We start from the raw sequence: 22,172 nt of genomic DNA, 5'->3' as shown, positions 1-22,172 counted from the left end.
TGTAACACATGCGTGTTAGAGCCTGATAAGGCAAGTAGTTTGGGTGGGGGCTTAGCAATTGAGAGAAGATGAATGGAGAGTTTTCAGCCATGTCTTCAAAACTGAGTCAAGATGGCACTTGTGAAATATATTATTACGGCAACCAATTCCCTGACTACTTTCCCTCTGTGTAAAAGGTCTAGAATGGCTTCTGTTTTCCTGACTGAGCTCTGATGGGTACAGATGCATTCGACTGCACTCCAAATCTTTAAACATTGATAAACTGTATAACGTACCATGTTAATATCACTATTGATCAGAATACTGTGCTCTGTTGTTAGCCATACTACCCACCACTAATGTATCCCTCTGTCCACCTTGTCTCTTTCATTACTTTATGAGTTTCTTGGAGGCAAGGATTGTGTCTTAGTCTCTCTTTCTCCCAGCCCCCAGTCCAGAAGCTGACCAAACCCCAAATGTGTGCTTTAATAAGTATATGATTTATTACATGGATCTCAGAGCATGTCAATCACGATTTTTGACTTCCACCTTGGCTACAATTCAGGGCTGGAGCCAGCTTCACATTCTGACCTTCACAGTCCTGACCCCTGACTGGGACAAGATCCAGATTCTTTAATGAATCATCTGGCATCCACATTTGCTTCCATACACTCCTATAAAATTGGCATCGATCACAGCCTCCATGAAGCACTTCTTTGTCATTTGACAGAAACAAGAGACAGCTCTCACCGTTTTTGTTTTTTTTTTTTTTTTGCTGTTGTTTAGTTTGGTTTTTAATTTCTGAGAGAAATATGGGACCTAACTCTAGGGCCAGCTTCATGGGTGTGTGACCCGGGCAGTAGCACAGGGTCCCACACTTTAAGGGGCCCACACTTGGTTTAAGGTTCCACTGTTGCCATCTTGAGATTCTTAATACCCTTTAAACAAGAGGCACCAGATTTTCAGTTTGCACTGGACCCACAAGTTAGGTAGAGGGTCCTGTCTATCTCATTTGTATGTACCTTAAGCTCGTAACATCAATTTTTCAAGTCATATGGGTTTAATATTTATGAAACCCTCAGTGGTTCAGAAGTTCCCTAAGGAAATATACTCCAAACCTCAGTGGAACATGGCATGAAAAGCTTTTCATCTTCTGCTACCTCCCCTACCTAAATTGACGCCCCTAAAACTTCCTTAGCCCCATCTCTCTTCTTCCTCCTTTGCCTCCAAATGTTAAGCCCCAGCTATTGTACTACTTGCTGCTTCTAAACTTGAGAGCTCACCAGCCACTAGGTACTTGCATATCCTGCTCCCATCCTGCCCAGGGTGGTCCTCTGTCTCTCTCCCTGGCTAACTCCAACTTATCTTATAATTCTGAATTTAGCTGTCACTACCTCTGGGAAGTCCTCCCTGACCTTCTCAACGCTGAGATCTGGGGTTCTCATAGCACTCAGTGCTGCGCATATCTTAGCACTTATCTTGCTATTATGTTTCTCTATTTGTTTTTCTGTCTCCCTCATTAGACTGTGAGCTCCTTATAGACAGAGACTGTTTCATTTTCTGAGGTGACAGCCACGCTTAGCTCCAAGAAGGTACTTGAAAAGTTCCCTCCCATGAAATGACTGAATGACTGAATGAATGGGTCCCTGGTTTATGTGGAGAGTGCATGAGGAGACCCATGAGGTTTTCTTTGGTCTCACCTAGGAGAGCAGTACTTTCATTATTGAAGAAGACATTCCACAGCTCCCTCAGGCATAGCCATGTGGATTCCCCTTCCAACGCGTTGAGGGAACATGTTGAGCCCCCTTTTTCCTTTCCAGGAGAGTTAAATAGTAGCTCTTTGAATTTCTCAGCTTTAAGAGGAGTACTGAGGTCTCTCCTGAGACAGCTGCTTGCTGAGGTCATGGAGGTAGTTCAAGTGAGACCTTCCCTCCCCCAAAGGACTGTCTGGCGCTATACAACTTCCAGATCAAGTGTCTCTTGCAAACTATCATATGTAGAATGGATAAACAACAAGGCCCTACTGTACAGCACAGGGAACTATATTCAATATCCTTTGATGAACCATAATGGAAAAGAATATGAAAAAGAATATATATATAAGTATCACTGACTCACTTTGCTGTACAGCAGACATTAACACAACATTGTAAATCAACTCTCCTTCAATAAAATAATCTTTTTTTAAAGTGTCTCTTCCTTCAACCTTCCTAGTCTACGTTCTATTCACCCTTTACAAGGCCCAACCAAAACACTAACTCCCCACAGTTTTAATGTAATCAATCCCTCCGTTTTCCCATTGCATTTTGTTTGTACCTGTAAGGATACTTGGCAAGCTTCTAACATCACAGTGACTTGCGGACTAAGCTAGACAATAGCGCTGGGAGCAGAATGTTCTAACGTTTGTAGCCTTTATGTCTGTATGTCTTACAAACACTCACCACTCAAAGTAACATTGGGTAATTTGAATCTCTAACAGATGGATTGAAATACAATTTGTCCTAGAAAAGAAGAGATTTGAGAAGCCCTCAAGTTAAGATTATTATAGAGTAATTGTCAAAGTTTCATTTCAGATTTGGAGCAAGAGAAAAACTGGTTGGATCTAAATTTCTTAAAGACAGATTATATAGGAAGGAAGAGGAATGTAAGATAAGGCTGTTTAAGTGCAAGAGCGGTTAGCTTTACAAGCCTGTAAAGCTGTCACATTCTTATTGTGTAGCTTAAACATGGATCTCAAGGGACCCCAGAGTCATCCCCAGAGATGTCAGACATGGGCCCTTAATCAGAAATAATAATGAACACCGAAACTGAGTAGGACCCTGTGAGGCCCTCCCGTGTACAAAAACCCCTCCATGTCCCCCGTTTCTTGTTTGTAGAAAAAGGTTTTAGTCTCCTAGGCCTTCCCTGAGTTCCAAAGAGCAGGCACAGGCACTTACCAATTAGGGAAGTGAGGGAATGCAGAAACAAGGGAAAAGTAGTTCAGCAAGAAAAGTAATAATAGTTCAGTGATAAAGCAGAATCCCAGTTCCCCCTCAAGGGATATCCATAACAATCTGACACAAATCTTTGAGTTGTTATGCAGAAACTAAGACACACCTCCCCACCACAGGTGGGGGATGGTGATTAAGGAACCCCAGATGATTAACATTACTGAAACATCACCCTCTTACCTTACTGCCAACCAACCAGAAGAAGGTCATGCTTCCTCCACCCCTCATCCCAAATGTTGCCTTTAAAAACCCTTCCCTGAAAGCCATTGGGGAGTTTGGGACTTCTGAACATGAGCTGCCTATACTCTTTGCTTGGTGCCTCCAATAGATGCTGTACTTTCCTTCACCACCATCCGGTGTCGGTACATTGGCTTTGCTGTGCAGTGGGTAAGCTGACCCAAAATTCAGTCCAGTAACAACATCACTGTGGGAGTTAATCAGAAATACCAAACAAGAAAATCTCAGCGTTTTCTTTGTTTTGTTTTGTTTTCTCACTACAACGTTCTGTTTTCTTCCACATTAGAGATAATTTTCTGTTTGGGATCTTCCATTTAATATTTAATCATGCTCTTAGCCACTTCGAACCAGCTCTAAGACAAGCATTAGTGCTTGAGAAGGAATGGAAATAGAGAATCTGGATGGGGAGTACTACATTCCAAGTTCCAACTCCCAGCAAGTTCCCATAGTTAGCTCCCACTTCGCCTTCCCCACCAGAATTGCAGATTCATTAGGCAAATGACTCATTGATTCAAGGGAATCTTGTATTTCAGAGAGCTTACGGGGGGGGGGGGGGGGTCCCTGGTGGCACAGTGGTTAAGAATCTGCATGCCAATGCAGGCGATACGGGTTCGAGCCCTGGTCTGGGAAGATCCCACATGCTGTGGAGCAACTAAGCCTGTGTGCCGCAACTACTGAGCCTGTGCTCTAGAGCTCACAAGACACAACTACTGAGCCCACGTGCCACAACTACTGAGCCCATGTGCCACAACTACTAAAGCCCGCGTGCCTAGAGCCCGTGCTCTGCAACAAGAGAAGCCACCACAATGAGAAGCCCTCACACTGCAACAAAGAGTAGCCCCTGCTTGCCAACCAGAGAAAAGCCCACACACAGCAACAAAGACCCAAGGCAGCCCAACTAAATAAATAAAATAATAAAATAATTTATTAAAAAAAAATCTTGAGTGTTTAACTGAGATGCTTGGCTTACACAGTGATTACTAGAGGCTAACCTAGGACAAAGGCTCTTCCAGACCAAACACTAAATGGGAGGAAATAACCCCAAACTGGAGTCCTATCTCTCACTATCTCTTAACACTCTGTGCTGGGTCTTGCAGATGTTACCCAAAAAAACTGGGTTCGCCTCTTGGTGGGTGTGGAGCTGAAAGACACAACCAAAACAAAGATCAGGAAAAGGAAGGATGTGTTACTTGCAGCAAGTAAGGAGAGCACTGGGGAATCTTCCCCAAAGCAGTGTCTTCTCAATAGCAAAATTGGGGAAATTTTAAGCTAAGGGTACATGCATAGTCATGAAGCGGCTTGGCGGCCACAGAGTCCAAGCTTTAGCTGATTGAAGTCCTGAGGGTCAGAAAAGGTCGACATCATCATCCCTTAGAGGGTGGTTGAGTGCTCGAGGGGGTTTTAAATTCTGCGAAACAGCTTAAGAAAGTGCTTCAGGTTAATCTTTACCATTGAAACAGAACTGGGAGTCTTTACAACTGATTTATCTTCTTATTTTTAGAAATTTATTTTTATTATTTATTTATTTATTTATTTTTGGCTGTGCTGGGTCTTTGTTGCTGCGTGCAGGCTTTCTCTAGTTGCGGCGAGCGGGGGCTAGTCTTCGTTGCGGCATGCAGGCTTCTCATTGTGGTGGCTTCTCTTGTGGAGCACGGGCTCTAGGTGCCCGGGCTTCAGTAGTTGAGGCATGTGGGTTCAGTAGTTGTGGCTCACGGGCTCTAGAGCGCAGGCTCAGTAGTTGTGGCACACAGGCTTAGTTGCTCCACGGTGTGTGGGATCTTCCCAAACCCGTGTCCCCTGCATTGGCAGGCAGATTCTTAACCACTGTGCCACCAGGGAAGTCCTACAACTGATTTATCTTTGCTATTGTTACTTCTCTTGCCTGATAAGTTTGTTCTTGTGTTCCCTTAAGATCATTATTGCTGAGGCCTGGTCAAGGACAAGCACTGTGGTCAGTCTTAGATCACAAAATGTCTTAGGCCAAAAATGGCTTCTCTTATGTCAAGAAAGCCACGCCTCGTTCTCTTTTTCCCGGGACTCCTTACCTTATTCACTTACACAGAGACCGTGTGGCAGTAATTGGCTTGATGATTGTTTAGAGCTGCAGTTATGATTAAAAATTCTACCTGAAGCACAGCAAGGATGTCCTTGACACGCAGCCTATTTTTTGGGAAAAGATTACTACCACAGTAATTGAGCTGAGAAGCGGAGACAAATTGCTCTTGGCAGGTTCAGCAGTGTTTCAAAGCACTGCAGTTGGCTGGAATCACCCCTATCGTTTTCCCCCCTTCATCCAGTCTACAAGATAACAGTGATGGCACCTACAGATTATCTGCAAGATACAAGTGGAAGGAGAAAACAACCCCACAACCAACTAGACTGTAAAAGAATCTCGAATCCATGACAGAGTTACACAAATGACCAAATGAAAGAGGAACTCCACCGGGGGCCGACTACGCGACCAGCCGAGTTCAAGATGATTTATCTATTTACAATGGGCCGGCGGCGCCAGCAGCTGGCCGGAGCCCGCGGTGACATCACGGGGCCCGGGCGCCCGTCACGTGGTCCGCGAGCCGCTCCGCCCCCTCCTGCTCCTCCTCCTTCTCCCGCAGCCTTCCAAGCGCTGGGTCCGGCCGAAGCAGCCGCTCCGAGCTATCGGGAGAGGCGCGGAGCAAGGGCCGGCGGGCGGCGAGCGGCGCTGGGAGCGCGAGCGGGAGCGGCCGAGGAGCCGGCAGTAGCCGCGCGGCGAGCCCGGACCAACGCGGCCGAAGCTCCTGCAAAGTTGGGCGCGCGCTCGCGCCACTGCGCCGGCGGCCCGAGCGATGAAGATGGTGGCCCCCTGGACGCGGTTCTACTCCAACAGCTGCTGCCTGTGCTGCCATGTCCGCACCGGCACCATCCTGCTCGGCGTCTGGTACCTGGTGAGCGCGGCGCGCCTTGGCGAGCCCCGGGGCGCACCTGCCAGGGAGGAGGGCGGGCGCCCCGCACCTCGCAGGGACTCCGGCCCGCGCCCCCGCCTCACTTTTCACGACCTCTAGTGGTTCCCGGTGCGGCTTCGGGGTTGGGTGATGCCAGCACTAATCCGCCTAAAGTTATATTATTAGAAACTTAATTCTCCGGGCGAGCGGGTCAGCGATGTCCCGGGCTCAGCCAACTTGTGGCGAGGGGTGCAATCAGGGCCGGGAGTTCGGGGCGTTTCGGGGGTGCGGGAAGGCAGGGGGCGCCCAGAGCAGGGAGCGCCGGAAAGCTCTCGGCTGGGAGCCGGCTCGGCCGTGGGGAGGTCCGCGGTTTCCGGTGAAAGTGCACTCGGTGGTCAGAGAACTCCGATCCGGTCTGCGGAGCACGTGCTTTCCTTTCCTTTCTTCTTAGCAGCACCCGCTGGGCTTTGTGTTTCGACGGGTCCCGACAAACGTCGAGGCGGTGACCGGCACCTCGTGCTACCCCCAGTTGTCGGCCCGGGTTGCGGGCCCGCGTGCCTATTCTCCCAGGCCGCATCTGGCCTCGGGTTTGCTGTCCAGTCTCCTGCGCACCTTCACATCCCGAGTGGAAATGGTTGGAGGCTCTTTACCCACACGTTTGTTGTAAAGCCCTTACTCTAGGAAGGGATTTGCCTGTGATATACTGCGTTTCAATCTGCCCGGGGCAGCCATTTTACACCCACTGGCTTTCCTGCCCCTTTTACAGATGACACCGGAGGAGGCAAATCTGGTTTGTCTTTAGGTTGGAGCTTTTAAGATCTTATTTGTATGGGGAGCAGTGATTATCAGGGGCAGTGAGGGAATCTTGCCCTGTGCCAGCTCCCGGTTGGTTGTTGTTCCCCCGAAGACTGCACTGAGTCGGATTCCACTGCATTTCGGTTTTGGTCACATCATGATGGAAGAGTTAGACCCGAGCCTTTTTGCAGTGAATATCTCTTCATCATGAGGAAACACCTTAAAAGTGGTAGTAAGATGGCATATAGAACTTTTCGGTGGGAATAAATTCTTTTCTTCTTAGTCATCATAGTTTTTTGGTCGGTTCATAATTCAGTTTTTTGATGTATATGGACATTATGTCGAATTGTGAACTCGTTTGTTGTGTCATTTTAAGCAGAACATCCCCCCCCCCCGCCCCACATGGTATTCTCTGTGCTATTTATAGTTTCAAGTTTCCTTTAGTCTGTGCCTATCACAGGCCACACAATAGAAATATTTGGCCTTAAAAGCTTTCAAACAGATCTTTGGTATGTGTGGGTTCTTACTGTGCGGTGTGAATGCAGATAGAACATCTGCGTATTGGCTCAACCCTGATTTTGCTAAAAGCAAAGAAATCTTTACAGAAATTTAAAATTACAGCGGAAGGATAGTGGGTGGCCTCGAAATAGTGCTTTTATTGATGATCAAGACAGATAATTTTATACACATGTCTTGTGTCCTCCTTGAAAATGTTTAAATCTGCAGACTTGCAAGTACATCAGTGAATGTAATTTGTGAAATCTAGGGCACCGCATTAGGCAAGTGGACTACATGATCTACAGGAAAGATAAATCTACTTTGAGCCCTGCGTTTGGCTGTAATCCAACTAACCAGTATTGGTGTGATAAAAGGAGAGCACTCACATACTCTGTCTATGGCTTGAGCATGCTTTTCTGGGGAAAGTAATTATTGGTATGCACGTTTTAGCATTTGGAAATATATGGCTTTTTGAAAGATAATTAGAAAGCTTTCCAGGAAATGTGAATAAGAATGCCACTTTAGGTAAACCTCATATCTGGGAAACCTGCCGGTCATCTTTATAAGTCTTCTGCATTTCACAAAACAATTTAAACTTTTTTTTAAAAAAATAGTGAGTTTCCCTCATACCTTTAAATATAATTTGGTTATCCAAAACATTGATTAACATGACAGTTTTTAAGATGAAGGAGCCAAAGAATAAGGCATCTCTTCCTCCTTACCGTACCCCCTCACCCCAAGGGGGAGAGTTTTCAGGAAAACAAAAGGGTAGGAGTATAGATAGGTATTCAAAAAAGAGTCCACTAGAAAGGATAGGTAAAGTGGATCTTTTTTTACACATCTTCTAATTGTTTCCTACCATGACCATTTACTAAGGTCCTGTGTTCCAGGGACTATACTAAATATCTTTGTTTTCTTTTTTTTTTTTGGCCGTATCCCACGGCTTGTGGGATCTTAGTTCCCCGGCCAGGGGTCAAACCTGCACCCTCGGCAGTGAAAGCACAGAGTCCTAACCACTGGACCTCCAGGGAATTCCCTAGATATCTTGACTTGAAAAAAACCAAAACGAACAACGTAAGAACTGCGAGTTGAGTTTATTCAGTGTCTTACTGTGTAAAGTAACCGAGAAGACAGCCTCTCAGCTCGGAGAAACCGTTCTGAAAAGGTAAGGGAGGAGAGGAGCCAGGATATATGAATTCTTTGCTGTGAAAAAACCTGTAGTCGAAATCAAAAGGTGGCTATTAATCACAAAGAACAGGCGTCTCAAGTTGATGATTTTAGTGCTTTTCTATGTGTGGGAAGATGCAGGAATCTGGGGTCACTGAAATTTTTCCTTAGATGCGTATTCTCGGGGCATCCAAAGCACAGACTGCTTCCTGTTTGTCTCCATCCTGAATTCCCCTCAGGCCCACAGTCAGCGGGTGACTACAGTGGCTAATGTCTTGATCCTTGGAGAACTGGAATAGTAGGCAACATTTTTCTCTACAATGCTTTTTTTAAAATTTTATTTTTAAAAACTCTTTTAAAACTTTTGGCCGCGTGGCGCCGCATGTGGGATCTTGGGTCCCCGACCAGGGATCAAACCCACGCCCCCTGCAGTGGAAGTGCAGACAGAGTCTTAACCATTGGACTGCCAGGAAGTCCCCTCTCTGCAGTGCTTTGCATAAGCTTAATTTTTATGTCTTGGTGAGGTAGATTTTTTTATTCCCGTTTCATAGATGAAAACTGAGGCTAAGAGACCTTAGGTGATTTACTTAAGGTTGGCTTGTGGTTTGAGTGATGTTTTTGGTCTGTGCTGTTTCCACAGTTTAACCTTTTAAAAGTTGAGTGTGTGTTTTGTTTTTGCCTTGGAATTATAAAGGTTTCCTTCAGTCCAGTAAAAAAAAAAAAAAAGCATATTGATTTCAGGTATTTGTATTAGAGATCTGTTTGTTTTGCTTTCTTTTAAGTTTTCCTTTTTTAAATTGAGGCATAATTTACATATGGTGAAAACCACAGATATTAGGTGTAGAGTTCATTGACATGACCAATGCATGCACCTTTGTAACCCACACCCTTAGAGAACATTTCCAAAACCCCAGAAAGTTCCCTTGTGCCTCTTCCAGTATACCCCTCCACAGACACCCCGACCCCATAGGTGAGTTTTGCCTATTCATATAAATGGAATTATACTGTATGTATTCTTTTGTATTGGGTTTCTTTAACTTAGCAAAATGTCTTAGATTCATTCATGGTTTTGGAGTGTATCAATAGATTGTACCTTTTTATTGCTGAGTATTGTTGTATGAATATACCACAGTCTGTTTATTCATTTGCCAGATGATGGACATTTGGGTTATTTCCATTTTGGGGCTATTATGGATAAATCTGCTCTGAACATTCTTGCAAAAAAGACTTTGTGGACATTTGTTTTTATTTCTCTTGAATAAATACTTAGCAGTGGAATTCCTGGTCGTTGTGTGGGTTTTTTTTGTTTGTTTGTTTGGTTTTTTTTGCAGTACGCGGGCCTCTCACTGTTGCGGCCTCTCCCGTTGCGGAGCACAGGTTCCGGACGCGCAGGCCCAGCAGCCATGGCTCACGGGCCCAGCCACTCCGCAGCACGTGGGATCATCCCAGACCGGGGCACGAACCTGTGTCCCCTGCATCGGCAGGCGGACCCTCAACCACTGCGCCACCAGGGAAGCCCCGTTGTGTGTTTTAACTCTGTAAGAAACTGCCAAGGGGTTTTCCAAGTTGCCATTTTACACTCCAGGCATCAGTGTATGAAGTTCAGTGGGCGTGTAGTGGTAGCTTCTGGTGGCTTTAGTTTGAGTTTCCCTTATGACTAATGAGGTGGAACAGTTTATCTTTGCTTCTTGGCTAGTTATATCTCTTCCTTTGTGAAGTGCTATTGATTTCCCATTTTTTAAATTGGGTTTTGTCTTTTTTTTTCCTACTGATTTGTAAGAACTCTCTATATTTTGGATACCAGTCCTTTGTTAAACATATACCTTGTGAATATTTTCTCTCAGTGTGTGGCTTGCCCACTCATTTTCTTAATGGTATATTTTGATGAACTGGAGTTTTTAATTTCAATTAAGTTCAACTTGTCATTGTTTTCTTTTATGGTCAGTACTTTCTGTGTTCTAAGAATCTTTGCCTACCCTGAAGTTGTAAAGATATTCTCTTATGTTTTCTTCAGAAGCCTTATGGCTTTAGCTTTTATATTTACATCTGTGGTCTATCTCTAAGTTTTGTGTTAACGATGTGAGGTAGAGGTGTTTATTTTAAAAGGCAGTTTAATCATTAGACCTAAAAAAAAGTTGATTTATCACATAACCTTTAATAGCTACAAATGTTTATAGAAAGACAAGTAAGGTGCCTATCCATCTTCACAGAGAATGAGGACTGACTTGTCCCGGTTTCCAGAGGGATCGTGATATGAAAGAAATACTTAAAGTAGAATGATTGCTATGCAGGCTTCTGAGGTTTCCTCTCCTTCTTCAACAAAACTTAATATTCTAAGCCTGAATCCATTAACTTTCTCCCCAAATTTGCACATACTCGAGTCTCTCTTGTCGTGGTCCAAACGCGGGTTGGAAAAGAATTTCCAGACACAAGGCAGAATGTAAAGAACATAGAATTTGTTAGAGGGAAGGGTCGCTGCCAGAAGAGCAGGCCGACTTCCTAATAGTCTGGGAGAGTCAAGCCCGAACATGTGCTGTTGATCAGTTTTTATAGCCAGAAAGCAAAGGAATGGTCCGAGGTGAAAATTTTGTTTCCTGATTGGTCGAGGCTTATATACCTTCCTTCTATAGGGTGGGAGTGGGACAGGGCATATACCTTTCCTTATTTGGGACAGGTCCTGTTGCCCACGTGGGTCCTTATTTGAGACTGGTCCCAAGTTGCCCAGGTGGGCTCAGGAATTTCGTAACCATGGCAACGTGGTGAGGGAGATTAAGAGTCCGGTAGTGGGTGTAATGCTGAAACATTTTCAGGCAGGGTCGTCCTTTGTCCTTGGAGCACCATTGTCCTTAGAGCACCACATCTCTTTCACCTTCTATCTACATTTCCCAGTTTAGCTGCCTCTGTTTCCCTTGCCATCTGAATCTCTTCCTTTATTCCGTCTCCATGTCCTATTGATTTTTGCTCAACCTCCTGATTACCTTATTCTGTCCTGTTCTTATTCTTGCTACCGTTTCCCTCGTTTAGGCTCTCATTAGCACTCACTTGGCTATTATAATAGAATCATAACTGGTCTCCCTGCTTCTAGCCTTGCCATCAATAATCCATTTTTTTTTCAGTCCATTACAAATGCAGTTTCCAGAGGTATTTTTCTCAAGCACAAATATGAGCTTGTTATCTTACTCGTAAAAAATGTTGGCTTATATCAGGGAGATGTGTGTATTTCATGACCTGTGTGTTTCAAGTCAACTTAAATTGGCTTACACAATTAACAAGTGCAGTGGTTTCCACCACACCCCTTTCCCCCTTTCTCCCATCCCTTCCCCTTTCAGGTTATCTTCCTTTAGGATACAAATGGCCAGCCAGTACTTAAGCCTTGGGTCCTGAGATTCATTCAGATTTGATAAATGTAAATTATCTGTCCACCCCTGAGCCACATAGGCCAGGGTTATGTGACTAGGGTTATACTGATGAATTTAGGTCTGGGATATGCTTCCCTTGAACTGTTTATTGACTAGGAGAGATGTGAGCCAGAGGTGGGATTAATTTAAAACACCAGCTTGAGAGTGGAGGGATGAGGCATCAGAGACTGTTACTGGGAGGAGGAGGGAAGAATGTTTGGAGAATAATACAATGAAAAATCCCTGCTATACTCTTTATGCTAAAGCCCGCATTTCTTGTGTTTTGCCATCAGGACCTGAGTTTCTCCCTATACACTCAAGCATACTTTTTGCTTTGTAGTTTCTTTCATCGTTTTATCAGGTAATTTTCTTACTGTGTTTTTAAAAGTGGTCCTGGTAGTTGGAAGAATCTGTCATTGACACCAGGGATAGGTCCCCCTTTGTGCATATCATCCTTTTTATTATAATCCAGGTGTGTTTTAGGAGGTTAGTTATTCAGCAAGTACATACTGAATGCTTCTTTGTGCCAGGCATTATTCATAGGGGAGTTGGCCATATATCAGGTTATAAAGGATGAAAGAGCTCAGGGTAGCTGGTCTCATTGGCTTTATGACCTGGCCTGTCAAATAATCAACTAGTTCACTTTGAAAGTCACAGCTTGCTTGTGTACCCAAGCCTGGTGGGTTCTTTTTGTGTCCTTAGAAGTCCTGGTGCAATAACTATTGATTTTTGTCTGTATAGTAATACTGGATAGTAAAACCGACATCTTGCATTTGTAGAGTGATTGATAGTTTTCAGTGGACTTCGTATTTGTTCTTATTGAGACCTCAAAGCAACCCTGGGGTCAGGCACGATAGGTGGTGATATGCTCCTTTAAGATTAATAGTTTCTTTCCAGCTGTCAGACTCTTGAACTTGGTCTGTAAGTCCAGGGCAAAATAGGGGCTAGTTCATAATATTTCTGTAATCCTTACTACCTAATGTTTTCCCTACTATATTAGATTGTAAAAGACTGAAATTATAAGCTAAAGAGTATGGATTTTATTCTGTAGGCAGTGGGGAGGCACTGAAGAATTATGAACAGGTGTGATAGGGTGAAAGCAGTTTTTAAGGAAGATTGAAAGGGCAGGCTCTTTTATAGATGGCTGGGAGACCAGGCAGGGTGTGGTACAGCCTTCCAGGTAGGAGATGCAGCAATGTCAGTTCTTCCCAGCATAGGCCTCTCACTTGCTAATGATGCAAATAATACGGACGGGAACTTTGATCAGTCAGTCAATGGTACCATTGCCATCCAGATTTTCTACGTCTGAATTCAGGAATCGAACAGATTTGGACAGAGAGGGATACTGGATTTTTGAGAGATGTCTAATGAACCCCTTGTTAAAAGTATAGGCCTCCCTACCCCCAAATGTAAAGGATCAAGGGAAGTTCTATGAAATATTGTCTGGTGAAGATTTCAGTGGTATTTAATGCCTTTTTAAACTTTTATCTTGTGTTATCAGATGTTCATCCGAACCGTTTACTTTTTTTTTTGGCCATGCCGCGCAGCTTGGGAGATCTTAGTTACTTGACCAGAGATCGAACTCAGGCCCTCGGCAGTGAGAGTGCCGAGCCCTAACCACTGGACTGCCAGGGAATTCCCTCATCAGAGCATTTTAAAGACCAAGAAATAAAGATTGCCATCATAGTGTTTATTAACGTCAATCTCTCTGGGTCCCACTTTAGATACGTCTAATGAACTAACAAAGCATCAAGTGTTAAAGTGGTTAACATGAGTTTTGCACCGTGATGTGTATATTAACTAAATGTGTGATCTATTTGTTTTGTCAACTTATGTTGAATCTTTGTCATGAAGGAAGAGGACTCATTTTTCCCTTCCCACTGCACCCCCGTTGTGGCAGATATACTGTTGTTCATAAAGGGATGCTAGCGGAAATAATGGGTGAGCCCTAATAACTCACTGCTTTCTCCACTTCCTCCCGGCTCCCTTGGCTCTTTTAATAGAGCTTTCTGGAGCCTTGATGAGAGTTCTTAAACAGCTGTAAACTGGTTTTTTACCTGAAGCAAAATAAAAATTAAGCAAAGATCACACTTCTTCATTTGGTCCTAACAAACTCCCCCCCACCGCCCCCCACCATAAGGGATTTGAACCTGTGCCCCCTGCAGTGGAAGTGCAGAGTCCTAACTGTTGGACCACTAGGGAATTCCCAGTCTAACAAACTTTTAAAGGTTTAGAGTTGCCTCTTTGAGGCTGCAGCTTCCAAGGGAAAATTATTTCTCAGGGACATATGTAGGGGCCAAAAATTGCTTGAGGAAATATAATTTCAAATTATTATTAAAAATAAGCTTGAGTGTTTTTATTAACCTTTGAGCTGCTAAAATTACATAGCTAGTTGGTTCCATGGTGAGGGATGGTGAAGAAATAATGCTTGGTACAGGTAGGTGCTGACATCTTTGTTGACTAACAGTAGAGGGCTTGGGGCTGCCGAAGTGGAGGTGTTATTGGTTGGAAGAAAAGAATCACTTAGGGGGTTACCTGGGTAAGGCCAGATGGGACGCATCAGAGTTTGGCCTTTCCTCAACCTTGCTGGACCAGAGATTGGATCTTGTCAATGCCCTAAAGTTGAATGGCTGATTCACACTGACTAAACTTATAGTAGACTGACACATAAAACCAGAATGCCAATTTATTAATATTCGATGGGGAAATATAATCCTCATGGAAATGAATACTCCTATCCTGAGGCCTATGTATTCTTTTCCTGTAGAGGACACTAAATTATGATTGTCAGTGATTTGAGTACTTAATAGCTTTTCTTAAAGACAGCCTGGTGAGGCCAGCTTCAGAAAAGAGATAGCATTCAGTACTAAAAGGAGCAAGTCTCCAGGCCGCGACAGTGTGTCTTCTTCCAGCTGTGCTGCAAGAGGGGTTTGCTTCTTTGATAGTACTTTTTGTTGTCTGAATTTTGATCTAGCCATAAGTGTCCCCCTTCCCCCCCTCCTTTTTTTTTTTTTTTTTTTTTTTTTTTGCGGTACGTGGGCCTCTCACTGTTGTGGCCTCTCCTGTTGTGGAGCACAGGCTCTGGATGTGCAGGCTCAGCGGCCGTGGCTCACGGGCCCAGCCACTCCACGGCATGTGGGGTCTTCCCGGACTGGGGCACGAACCCGTGTCCCCTGCATCGGCAGGCGGACTCTCAACCACTGCGCCACCAGGGAAGCCTCCCCCTTCCCCCCCTTTTAAGGTGGCATTGGATTCTCTGATAATCTGGTCTTTTCTCTTTTGTGTTAATATTTAACCTCTGTATTTGCTATGGTATAGATAAAGTGTTGTGAACAGAAGTGCAAAAATGCAGTTTCCTTCTCGCTTGTGTTAACAGTTAGGGAGGATTGGCAAGCTTTGTTCCGTGAGGCCATCCAGAGACGACCCAGGCTGGTGGGGCAGTTGTGCCATCCTAAATGTGCTGACTCCTCTGGATGTAGGGGGCTGCTTCCGTTATCCTTGTCTGCGTGGTTGGAGACATCTCATCAGCACCATGTTTGTGTTCTGGCCTGCTAGAAAGGAGAACAGTCACCTGGAGGACAAGCAGCTTCATTTTTTTTAAGGATGTGAAGTGGAAATTGTATGCATTGCTGTCACTCATATCCCAGTAGCCAGAAACAAGACATACGACCTAGCTGCAAGGGAAGCTAGGAGATATTATCTTTAGCTGGGCATTGATATATCCAGATAAGCCTATTACTGTGAAAGAAGGGGAGAACGGATTCCAGGGATTCCAGGGGCATCTACTAATCTGACGTGACACCTAACGGCAGCCTTATTGCTGAGATCCTGTTGCCCAGTGGGCACCCAATAGTAATTATAGGAGGCTTTAATTCCAGTCTACAAAACAGTACTTGTTGGCTCTCAGTACTTCAGTTTTCCTCTCTAAATTGGAGTTAAAAATTCTAACAATAAACAATTGCAAATATAAAAAAGTATCACAAAACAATTTAAGCAAGTCATAAGATAGCTGCAAATATGGATAAAACTAAGTAGTATTCAAACACAAATGCATTTCTCCCAAGGTATGCTGCTTAGTGGAGTTTTTAATTGATTGTTAAAAATTATTTTAAAGATAAAATGAGGGTACATGGATAGCATTTTCAGTATGAAAACACATAGTCATCTATGTAAGAAATCAAATGCAGCTAGCTTATGGATCAGAAAACTGTAACTGTGCTTATGGATAAGGACTTCCCGTCTCAAAGGAAAATCATTGTAGAATATTTATGCCTAGAAGGAATGGCATTGTGTATCCAGTTTCCTTCTTCCCTCCTTCCTTCTTTCCTCCTCCTTTAACAGATTTGAGAACTTCCTGGGTGTTAGGAAATGTGTGAGGTGCTGGCAATGCAATGGTGATTCAAAATAGACTCAATCCTTGCCAACATGGAATCTATGGTCTAGTAAGAAGAAATTACCAGTAATTAATATATATTAATTAGTAATCACAAATAAATATTGGAACGTAATTGTGATAGGTGCTGTGAAGGAGAATGTAAGACATGTGACAGAGTTTGGGGATGAGTGGCCGTGTTGGGGAGCCTTGCAATCTTTGTCTTTAACTGGAGAAATTAGCCCATTTACGTTAACAGTGGTTAATATATTAGGACTTATATTACTCCTTGTTTCTGTTTTTCTGTCTGTTGTTGCCATCTTTCATATTACCTGAATTTTTTCTTATCCATTTTTTTTTGCCTATTTGCTATTTTTTATTTCTATTATTTTAGTGGTTCACTCAAGAAATTTTAACATATGTACTTATCAGAGTCTAGATTTAATAATATCTTTGCCTTTCTTTTGAACAAGTCCTTTAACTCTGGTCATTTCTTGTATGTTAGTGTCTTTTTTTTTTAAATTCACCCAAGACACTGATCTATACAATCAATGTTTGCTTAGAGTTACCCACATATTTACACCTCTGTCCATCATCTTCTCTCTTTATTTGCAGTCACTCTAATTTTTATTTTAAAAATGGATATTTTAATACCCCAAATGTGGAAAGTACGTGATCCATCATTTTCTTTTGCACCTCAGACCTGCTGTCTAGGATCACTATCCTTCTGTTGGACGTACATATTAAACATTTTCCTTTAGTGAAATCTGTTGGTGGCAAACTCTGACAGTTCTTCTTTGAAAATATTTTTATTTTTATTTATTTTTTATTTTTTAAAAACATAGATTTTATTTATTTTTGGCTACATTGGGTCTTCATTGCTGCACGCGGGCTCTTCTCTAGTTGCGGTGAGCAGGGGCTACTCTTTGTTGTGGTGCGTGGGCTTCTCATTGCGGTGGCTTCTCTTGTCGCAGAGCACGGGCTCTAGGCGTGCGGGCTTCCGTAGTTGTGGCTCGAGGGCTTCAGTAGTTGTGGCTCCTGGGCTCTAGAGCGCAGGTTCAGTAGTTGTGGCGCATGGGCTTAGTTGCTCCGTGGCATGTGGGATCTTCCTGGACCAGGGCTCGAACCCACATCCCCTGCATTGGCAGGCGGATTCTTAGCCACTGTGCCACCAGGGAAGTCCTGAAAATACCTTTATTTGACTCGAGTTTTTGAAAGATATTTCAATCCTTGGTTGAGAGTTATTGTCTCAACACATTGAAGCTCCTTCCACGTCTCTTGACTTCTGCTTTGCTGCTGAGAGGTCAGTTGTCAGTCTTGCTGACATTTACTTTTTTTTTTTTTTTTTTTTGCGTTACGCGGCCTCTCACTGTTGTGGCCCCTCCCGTTGCGGAGCACAGGCTCCGGACGCGCAGGCTCAGCAGCCATGGCTCACGGGCCCAGCCGCTCCGCGGCATGTGGGATCTTCCCGGACCGGGGCACGAACCCGTGTCCCCTGCATCGGCAGGCGGACTCTCAACCACTGCGCCACCAGGGAAGCCCGACATTTACTTTTGATTCTTTAGGTCTGGAGTTGGTCTTGTGGGTCTGCATTAGTAACACACTGGGGATGATGCTGAAGCTGCAGGTCTCCCACACTTTTGGTAGCAGTGGTTTGTGGACTCACACATTTCGGATGCTAATTTCCTTTTCTTAGAATCTTGCCTATGTAGTTAAAACACTGGCTATTTTTATTCCTTCAAAAGGTATTGAACAAAACAAGTAACTGAAGGCTTGGTGGTAAGTCAAAGTGTAGTTACAAGGAACAAACAATTAAAAAATTTTTTTCTTATTTTACATTGGAGTACAGTTGATTAACAATGTTGTGATAGTCTCACGTGTACAGCAGTGTGATTCAGTTACACATATACATGTATCTATTCTTTTTCAAATTCTTTTCCCATTTAGGTTGTTACATATAATACTGAGCAGAGTTCCCTGTGCTATACAGTAAGTCCTTGTTGGTTATCCATTTTAAATAAAGCAATGTGTACATGTCAATCCCAAACTCCGTAAATATCCCTTTCCCTCACCCTTCCCCCTGGTAACCATAAGTACGTTCTCTAAGTCTGTGAGTCTGTTTTGTAAATAAGTTCATATGTATCATTTCTTTTTAGGTTCCACATCCAAGTGACATACTTCTCTTTCTCTGTCTGACTTATTTCACTCAGTATGACAATCTCTAGGTTCATGAATGATGCTGCAAATGGCATTATTTCATTCTTTTTAATGGCAGAGTAATATTCCATTGTATATATGTACCATATCTTCTTTATCCATTCCTCTGTTGATGGACATTTAGGTTGCTTCCATGTTTTGGCTATTGTAAACAGGGCTGCAGTGAACATTGGGGTGCATGTATCCTTTTGGACCATGTTTTTATCTGGATATATGCCCAGGAGTGGGCATATGGTAGCTCTATTTTTAGTTTTTTAAGGAACCTCCATACTGTTCTCCATAGTAGCTGTACCAATTTACATTCCCACCAACAGTGGGGGAGGGGTAGGAGCTGTGCCTTTTCTCCACAGCCTCTCCAGCATTTATTGTTTATGGATTTTTTTTTAATTTTATTTTATTTTTTAAAATTTATTTATTTTTGGCTGCTTTGGGTCTTCATTGCTGCGTGCGGGCTTTTTCTGGTTGCTGCAAGCAGGGGCTACTCTTCCCTGTGGTGCATGGGCTTCTCATTGTGGTGGCTTCTCTTGTTGCGGAGCACGGGCTCTAGGCGCACAGGCTTCAGTAGTTGTGACATGCAGGCTCAGTAATTGTGGGTCACGGGCTCAGTAGTTGTAGTGCACAGGCTTAGTTGCTCCGTGGCATGTGGGATCTACCTGGACCAGGGATCGAACCCATGTCACCTGCATTGGCAGGTGGATTCTTAACCGCTGTGCCACCAGGGAAGTCCCTGTTTATGGATATTTTTATGATAGCCATTTTGACTGGTGTGAGGTGATATCTTGTAGTTTTGATTTGCATTTCTCTAATAATTAGTGATGTTGAACATCTTTTCATGTGCTTATTGGCCATCTGTATGTCTTCTTTGGAGAAATGTCTGTTTAGATCTTCTGCCCATGTTTTGATTGGGTTGTTTGTTTTGATGATATTAAGCCACATGAGCTGTTTGGAAATTTTGGAGACTAATCCCTTGTTGGTCACATCATTTGCAAATATTTTCTCTCAATCTGTGGATTGTCTTTTTGTTTTGTTTATGGTTTCCGTTGCTGTGCAAAAGCTTTTGAGTTTAATTAGGTCCCATTTGTTTGTTTTTATTTCCATTACTCTGGGAGACAGATTGAAAAAGATAATTGCTGTGATTTTTGTCAGAGAGTGTTCTGCCTATATTTTCCTCTAAGAATTTTATAGTGTCCAGTCTCACATTTAGGTCTTTAATACAGTTTGAGCTTATTTTTGTGTATGGTGTTAAAGAATGTTCTAATTTTATTTTTTTACATGTAGTTGTCCAGTTTTCCCAGGACCATTTATTGAAGAGACTGTCTTTCCCCCATTGTACAGTCTTGCCTCCTTTGTTGTAGATTAATTGACCGTAGGTGTGTGTTTATATCTGGGCTTTCTATCCTGTTCCATTGATCTATTTCTGTTTTTGTGCCAGTACCATACTGTTTTGATGACTATACCTTTGTAGTATAGTCTGAAGTCAGGCAGCCTGATTCCTCCAGCTCCATTTTTCTTTCTGTAGATTACTTTGGCTATTTGGGGTCTTTTGTGTCTCCATACAAATTTTAAGATTTTTTATTGTAGTTCTGTGAAAAATGCCATTGGTAATTTGATAGGGATTGCATTGAATCTACAGATCTGTAGATTGCCTTGGGTAGTATAGTCATTTTGACAGTATAGATTCTTCCAGTTCAGGAGCATGGTATATCTTCCCATCTGATTGTGTCATCTTCAGTTTCTTTAAACAGCATCTTATAGTTTTCAGAGTACAGGTCTTTTGTCTTCTTAGGTAGGTTTATTCCTAGGTATTTTCTTTTTGATGCAGTGGTAAATGGGATTGTTTCTTGAATTTCTCTGTATGATCTTTTGTTGTTAGTGTGTAGAAATGCAGCAGATTTCTGTGTATTAATTTTGTAACCTGCAACTTCACCAAATTCATTGATGAGCTCTAGTAGTTTTCTGGTAACATCTTTAGGGTTTTCTATGTATAGTATTATATCATCTGCCAACAGTGACAGTTTAACTTCTTTTCCAATTTGGAATCCTTTTATTTCTTTTTCTTCTCTGATTGCCGTAGCTAGGACTTACAAAACTATGTTGGATAAAAGTGGCAAGAGGAACACTTGTTCCTTGTCTTGAGGAACAAACTTTAAATTAATAACAGAAACACCAGAGAGCTTTTGTGAAAATGTTTAAAAAATTTAGTAAAATTTCAAAAGGTGCTTTCTTTGATTCTTTTGTTATTTACCTGAGAATATTTCTTTGCCTAGTTTTTTCCCCCTACCAGCTGTTTAGAAACTAAATGAAAGTTTCTCAGATAACCTTTTTTTTTTAAATATTTATTTATTTACTTTTGGCTGTGTTGGGTCTTCGTTGCTGCATGTGGGCTTTCTCTAGTTTCAGCGAGTGGGGGCTACTCTTCATTGCGGTGCACAGGCTTCTCATTGTGGTGGCTTCTCTTGTTGTGGAGCACTGGCTCTAGGTGTGTGGGCTTCAGCAGTTGTAGCACACAGGCTCAGTAGTTGCAACTCGCAGGCTCTAGAGCGCAGGCTCAGTAGTTGTGACGCACAGGCTTAGTTGCTCCACAGCATGTGGGATCTTCCTGGACGAGGGCTCAAACCCGTGTCCCCTGCATTGGCAGGCAGATTCTTAACCACTGTGCCATCAGGGAAGTCCCTCTCAGGTAATTTTAATATTTGTTCTAAAGAAAGTATGCAAACAGGAATAGAATCTTAAAGATATTTTTGTATTTACATTAGCGACAGTTAATTCACTAGATAATCTTTTCATTAGTTTACTTTGAGAATAGCTTAAGAACAATGATCTTCAGAGGCTGTTTACTTTTGAAGTAATCTAATACTGTTTTCTTTTAGCTAAAAGTAACTATCAGACATTAATGTCACCTTCAAGAATGTTCCATTACCTAGATTCATAGTAATGAATATTTATGGCATACACTTTATGTGTGGAAAGGAGAAATCATTAACAATTCAGCATTATGATTACAAAACATTCATCTAAGAGTACTTAGATTATATCATTGCATTTTATTTTACTTTGACAAGATTTTTAAAAAACTTAGCTATCAAATTATACTTTAGCTGCTTTTTATTCTAAACTGCAAGCCATGTGTGCAAACTAAAAGTGTATATTTTTTGTCTTAAATTCAAAAGTTGTTGTTTTGGGGTGTATTAAATGTATTGCTATTTCATAAGAAAAAATTTAACTCTAAAGTACAATATAGCAACACTGTTCCTGAGTAGAATGCAAAATTTATATTCTAATGGTTAAGTCTGTTACAGCCTCTTCACTTTCATTAGAAAAGACGTTCTGTTTTATGAGTTTCAATTTTGTCTTTGAATAGCTGTAGGAATAAAGTATTCTTTTATGTATTGAAGCTAAACAGGGAATGTTTTAAACAGTCTTCCAAAGCATATTTTTAATGATTATCCAAGTTGTTGGCGTAGGATGGTTACAAATAGGGACTAATAGACCTAATGAATAGAGCATATCAGAACACAAAGAGCATCATGTTTCTTGCACTAAAAAATTAATTTAGCCATTTTGCACTTTATATTTTCTCCTCTTTTTTGGACGCTGGCCT

The 22,172-nt window shown here is 42.6% G+C and overlaps 1 protein-coding gene across 2 annotated transcripts in view; it reads left to right on the top strand.

Annotated features, from left to right (window-relative positions):
- The first annotated feature begins 5,812 nt into the window (after positions 1 to 5,812).
- The window catches only part of LAPTM4B (lysosomal protein transmembrane 4 beta), a 69,251-nt gene continuing 52,891 nt past the window's right edge, over positions 5,813 to 22,172 (top strand). For both annotated transcript variants that reach the window (XM_029223030.1, XM_029223029.1), the window contains exon 1: positions 5,813 to 6,127. In XM_029223030.1, the coding sequence (XP_029078863.1) occupies positions 6,029 to 6,127 (99 nt within the window). In that variant the 5' untranslated portion in view covers positions 5,813 to 6,028. The remainder of the gene's footprint in view (positions 6,128 to 22,172) is intronic.

Source organism: Monodon monoceros, unplaced genomic scaffold, assembly GCF_005190385.1.
Source record: "Monodon monoceros isolate NGI ecotype Baffin Bay Population unplaced genomic scaffold, NGI_Narwhal_1 Super_Scaffold_14, whole genome shotgun sequence".
In the NCBI taxonomy this organism is placed as follows: Eukaryota; Metazoa; Chordata; class Mammalia; order Artiodactyla; family Monodontidae; genus Monodon; species Monodon monoceros.
This window is presented reverse-complemented; position numbering and strand designations above follow the sequence as displayed.